The sequence below is a fragment of the Pinus tabuliformis genome, chromosome J, assembly GCF_031772625.1.
Source record: "Pinus tabuliformis cultivar Carrire ecotype Pingquan chromosome J, CPIR1, whole genome shotgun sequence".
In the NCBI taxonomy this organism is placed as follows: Eukaryota; Viridiplantae; Streptophyta; class Pinopsida; order Pinales; family Pinaceae; genus Pinus; species Pinus tabuliformis.
Window position 1 is genome coordinate 450,143,944 of NC_142295.1, and position 5,569 is coordinate 450,149,512.

Consider the following 5,569-nt stretch of genomic DNA (forward strand, 5'->3'; position numbering starts at 1 on the left):
TTGTCATAGGATGTTTGCTTTTGCCTATTATGTTAGCCATTTTAAAGGATAATGTATGCCTAAAGTTTACATTACTTTTGTCACATGATAATTTGCTTTTCCCTATTATGTTAGCCATATTTTTTAATTGAGTCATTTTATTTTATTTTATTTTTGAATTTAATACAATACTTTGTTTATGTTAAAATACTAAATAAATAAGTAAAGTATATTGTATGTATGAACTTATTTCGATTGTTACAATGATCCAAGTTCAAATTATAACATACACATTTTTTAATGTAAAATTTGCTTGACATAATTATTAATTAGGATAGATTTAATAATAGAAAATATCAATCAACTTTATTTCTGGTTTGAATTAAGAAAATTAATCCACTTTTATTTTAAATTAATTTTTCACTTAAAAAAATCTATTTTTAATTCTAAATTTAATTTAAATTAAATAAAAAATCTATTTTTTATTATTAAAATTAAAATTAAATAATGTTTTTATGATCAATAAATGGTTTAGTAAATAGGGTATTTAATTGAACGCGTGTCCCATAAATAACAAAGAGATACAAGTTTTTGTTATAGAAAAGTTCCACAAGCGTACTTGGGATAAGGAACTAGGAAGAAAGAAAAATTACTATATTGAAGTGTTTAATCCCACTCATAGTCATCCACCAAAAGCATACACAGAGACCAATATCTCTTGGAGAGCCAAAATTCTTATTGCTTAGTTAAGGACTAGTTCTCATCAACTCCGTTGTGAAACAGGGCACTGGAAAAGGCCAAAGGAAGTGTGGGAGGAAAGAGTATACATTTTTTGTTCTTCTAGAAAAGTGGAAACAGAAAAATATCTCATTTTAGAATGTGAGGCCTTCAAAGACAACATGGAAAGTTATGCAGATAAGCTGGTAGCTAGCTCTTGGGATAATCTATTTAGCGAGGGGTTTGTCGAGAAATTGATAGCATTTAGTTTGAAGCTTCATAGAAAAAAGGTCGAATACATCAAGAAGATTTCTTGAAGAAGCAATCTTTCCCATAAGCTATCTTTAACCTTGTAGATGTTAAAATAATTTCTTTCTTTCTTCTTTCTTTTTATAAAAAATAATATCAAAACACTATAAAATAAATTTACCAACATTATTTGCTTAGCTATTGTATATTGACAACATTATTTGCTTAGCTATTGTTTTTTGACATTGTCTCCTTAGAAAACACACAACCTAACCCATATAAATGATGTTTATTTCCCTAACTAAAGTCATGAGTTATTGTATATTGACAACATTATTTGCTTAGCTATTGTTTTTTGACATTGTCTCCTTAGAAAACACACAACCTAACCCATATAAATGATGTTTATTTCCCTAACTAAAGTCATGAGTTCGTGTTGACCAGTGAGCATTTCCTACACAACACAATAGATTGGATAAGATCAGATATTGATGAAGCAATCCACCCTGCCTTATGATCCTGTTTCATCTTATAACTTATCCTTATCTCATCTCACTGTTTCATCATCTTGATGTCTTTTTATTTCCTACCTGGGTTCATCTAACACTTTTGATATGTCCAGGAAATTGTTCATTCTGGAAGAAGTACAATCTGCAAAACAGGTAAGAGTGTCTTAGTCACATTTGAACCTTCACAGGTTTCTGCTCTCGTTTTTTCATCCTGGTCCTCTCTGTCTGAAGTATTATACACGCACTGAAGTTCAGTGGAAACCAAATTGCTCAGATTCATAACGATGCAATGGAATGCAAGCTGGTAAATTTTTAATCAAATCCTAGCAGAGCGAGAGTGCATAGAAAAAGAATGTAGTTCAAATGTATGTTGGGTATTCTTCTTGCCATATATAAGTTGTCAATCCTGTGACCTGACTTGTTTCTCATAAAAAAATAACAAATGGCGCTGAAGCCTATTCAAACGTGGTCATGTATGGTGTGTCCTGCTACATATACTTTTCCTAGGACGCTGATGGGGTTCAAGGAAAGCCTGCATCATGTTCTGGCTAAAGGGTTGTGCATTTCCATGGATTACTCGACGATTGCAGCAATTGGGTGCCCTTATTTTGGTCATAAAACATTCAGACAAATGCATCTACATCTACAAACAAGGAAGAAGAAGCGGAAGCATGAGACAAGAGGTTCAAAAGCGGTGATACAAGCTTCTCTTGTGGACCAACCGATCTTGTGGGTTGGACGGCTCTGCCTTTTCTATACGCTCCTCAAGGTGGGAATTGTCGGTCCTCAAGCGAATTCTTTATCAGGTGGGTCTTTAGAGATCATTTTGTTGTTATCTTACAGTAATTTGTCCCCTAATCATGTTTCTGAGGTCTGTATAGGTAGGCTCTGCTTTCTCTTCAGAGCAAAGAGGGGAATTGATGAACTTTTATCTTCATGTACTTCAAGACATCCTTATGTGAGAGTTGATTCGGAGAGTGCCATGGGTAACTGGGACCTGCCATAAACTATTGTAAACAAATAGGTTGTTACGATTGATGTGGAAATCCCCAGCCATGGTAAGAACATGTGTGCCTAATAAACACAGACTACAGAGTCATGTTTAAACCCCAAGCTTGGCGAACTCAAAATCAAATCATATTCTATACCTATATACATCTATATACTATAGAGGGCCCTGAAGAATTAGGTATTGTTCATCTTCAACTTCATTCTTCTTACCTATCTGTATTTTATATTTTTTTCCCAAAGTCTTGAGATTGGTCCATCTGATTGTTGCATAATGTAGGTTCTGTGAGCTAGTTCTGATATTACTGATATTCATTTTTTATTCTTTTGGCTGTTCACCCTTTTTCCTCATAGGTTAAGTTGTAATTCTATGGCTTGTTGTATTGTAGGTGTTGGGGATGTGAAATGGACGCCCAAATGGCTTAAGAATATCATTCCTGCTGGCTCAGGTACTTGAGTTTCCTTCCACTCTGCTGAATAATCTGACTATATTGCATTTTACTATATAGTGCAGAATAATATGGTTATATTGCATTTTACTATATGCACTATAGAACTATTTGGATAGTTAAGATTTAGAACTGTTCATGATTGTACTTTTGAACATCATGTGCTATGTTTAGCAATTTGAAAAGACATCTTTTGTAGGATCAATATTCATGGCATGACTGTTTTCACAATACTTTCATGATTCAACATGCATTTCAGAAAACTCTGGCAGACATTTGCATCTCAGCAGTGATGCCCTTTGTCAAAATTATTCGTTTGACTTTTGCTGTCTTTTCTAGGTAGCCTTGATACGCATTTGGAACTGCCTGGACATTTAAATTTGATATGCATTGTTGTGCAGTCGTTTCCTAACTCGATATGTATTTGGAACTACCTGGCCATTTGAATTTGATATGCATTATTGTACAATTGTTCTCTAAACTCGATATGCATGCAATGCTATTTCAGATATATTTGAACTTGACACGCATTATCTATCTGTGGGAACATATTTTTAGAACATTTTATGCATTGTAGGAATCTCAGGACAGTTAATTTGGACTTTGTCTTCATTGAAGCACTACCTGGGTACATGTTTCCCCAAAGCGTTGTTTTTCCCTTTGATCGAATATGAAGAGTGGAACTATCTGGGCAAATTTTTAATGGGCTACATTGCATCATAGAACTATGCGGGCGTTCTAATTATTGTATTTAGTTATACAATTGATTTTCCCTAGGATTCAATATGAATTGTGGAACTATCTGGGCAAATTTTTAATGGGCCGCATTGCATCATAGAACTATGCAGGCATTCTAATTATTGTATTTATTTATACAATTGTTTTTCCCTCGGATTCAATATGAATTGTGGAACTATCTGGGCAAATTTTTAATGGGATGCATTGCATCATAGAACTATGCAGGCATTCTATTTATACAATGTAGATTGTCAGAACACATTATTCTGAAGATGAAATTAATTTTTGGCTACGACTATCCTCGCATCTTTCTCGAATTTCATATGCATACATGTGAGATTTGTGCTAGGCCATCCAACATATTTTCCTGGATTTCATGTGCATTTTGAACTATCTAGGAAAATATTGTTATTACTTATATGTGCACTGGGCTATGCAGAAACTCAAGTAACCAATGATGGAAGGAAGATGGTGCGTAAATGGCATGTTACAACAAAGGGCACACTCAAACGAAGCTACAGAGTGCCAATGAAATCAGAGGGTCGTAGACTTCTAAAGGCCATTGCTTCTCTTCTATCAGATGATGATAGCTTTAGGGATGCGACATCTCATAAGGCAGGATGCCCAGTAAACATTTTTCTTACTTAAATTTCCCAATCATGATTCATTTGTGCTTGTAAAAATTGGGTTTGATTCCCTTTATTCATGCATTTCCCATGTGCAGGGCTGCCAAATTCGAACAGAGAGTGCCCATGGAGAGAGTGTGTGTTGTAATAATGTTAGGGCACTCTTTGATGAACTTCCTACCCCACATTTGGTAGTAGAGATAACTGCCTTCCCTGCTGGACGTCTGACTGAGTCAGACTATGTGAAAGCTGAGAAGATTGAGAGGGTTCTGCGAACTGGAGCTTCCATATGAAAGAAATTTCCCCTGATTTAACTTTTCAAACAAAGACTATCATACCTTCTTCCAAATCGAGTTCTGTAGATAGCACATTATGTTGTTTGTCGATTTACTCCTGTATAGCAGTATTTAGCATATACTACCGATGCATAACACAAGCATTTTTGCTTGCTTGAATGAAGAAATTGATCTGTACATCACTAGGATTTCTTTTTGAAAATAGATTTGTCTTTGACATCACAAGCCTTTTGGTTAGTTGGCTGACTTCAGAATTGGTTCAATTGTAATACTCTTTCAAGAGATTGTCTACAGGGCAATTGTGGATGCCAGAGTTGATATTGTTAAGCGTGGATGCGTGCTGAGCTGGTACTGGTTCTTTAAGTGCGCTTCAAACATTTCACCTTCCTTGAAAGGATTGAACTGTCAAGAAGTTGCTGATTGGCTTGGCTACTTTATTAGAATTCTTGTATATTTTGTTTTATCTATGCCTCTATGAGGCTCTCCACCAAAACTCAGATAATTGTTATAATGTGCACAATATGGTCTTTGAATAAATGGTATGGGATTTCAAGAACAAAGAGAACTACAATGGTGTAAAAGAAAGAACTACCTTTCTGCAAGTTATCAGTCAGACTAGTCAAGTCATTGTTATCTGTATGACAAAGATAAAACGGTACTGCAAAAAGGCAGTTGGAAACTTGGATCATTGTACAGTTACTACCATGAGCGAGTTTGGAACTTATTTTCAAGATAAAATACCAAGTTTTCCTTTGACTACTTGAGAAATAAAACTTGGGAAGGTTTGGCACGAGTGAGCACTTCTCATAGACATTGCTGGTTGGGCAAAATAAATGATAAGCTATGAACCGGAGAGAAAACTGTCCATGTTTATACGTTGTATTTCATCATTCTCAAAGAATAGTGACAGTTACGAAAAGGTAATAGGTATTTGAGCTCTGCACAGGAGAAGACTAAAAGTCTTCCTATTCTGACATCCACATCAGAGTGACCCCTTC

At 35.0% G+C, this 5,569-nt stretch overlaps 1 protein-coding gene across 1 annotated transcript; it reads left to right on the forward strand.

Annotated features, from left to right (window-relative positions):
* Positions 1-1,410: 1,410 nt before the first annotated feature.
* LOC149227758 (6,7-dimethyl-8-ribityllumazine synthase) lies at positions 1,411-4,905 on the forward strand. The gene is made up of 4 exons (XM_089377914.1): positions 1,411-2,260; positions 2,852-2,911; positions 4,089-4,264; positions 4,374-4,905. The coding sequence occupies exons 1-4, from the start codon at positions 1,897-1,899 to the stop codon at positions 4,566-4,568; spliced, it is 795 nt and encodes a 264-aa protein (XP_089234040.1). The 5' UTR covers positions 1,411-1,896; the 3' UTR covers positions 4,569-4,905.
* Positions 4,906-5,569: the final 664 nt, after the last annotated feature.

Coding starts and splice junctions, on each gene's coding strand:
- LOC149227758 (XM_089377914.1), top strand. CDS start 1,897: ATGGCGCTGAAGCCTATTCAAACGTGGTCATGTATGGTGTGTCCTGCT. Junction 2,261..2,851: donor TCAAGCGAATTCTTTATCAG/GTGGGTCTTTAG, acceptor GTTGTATTGTAG/GTGTTGGGGATGTGAAATGG. Junction 2,912..4,088: donor TATCATTCCTGCTGGCTCAG/GTACTTGAGTTT, acceptor TGGGCTATGCAG/AAACTCAAGTAACCAATGAT.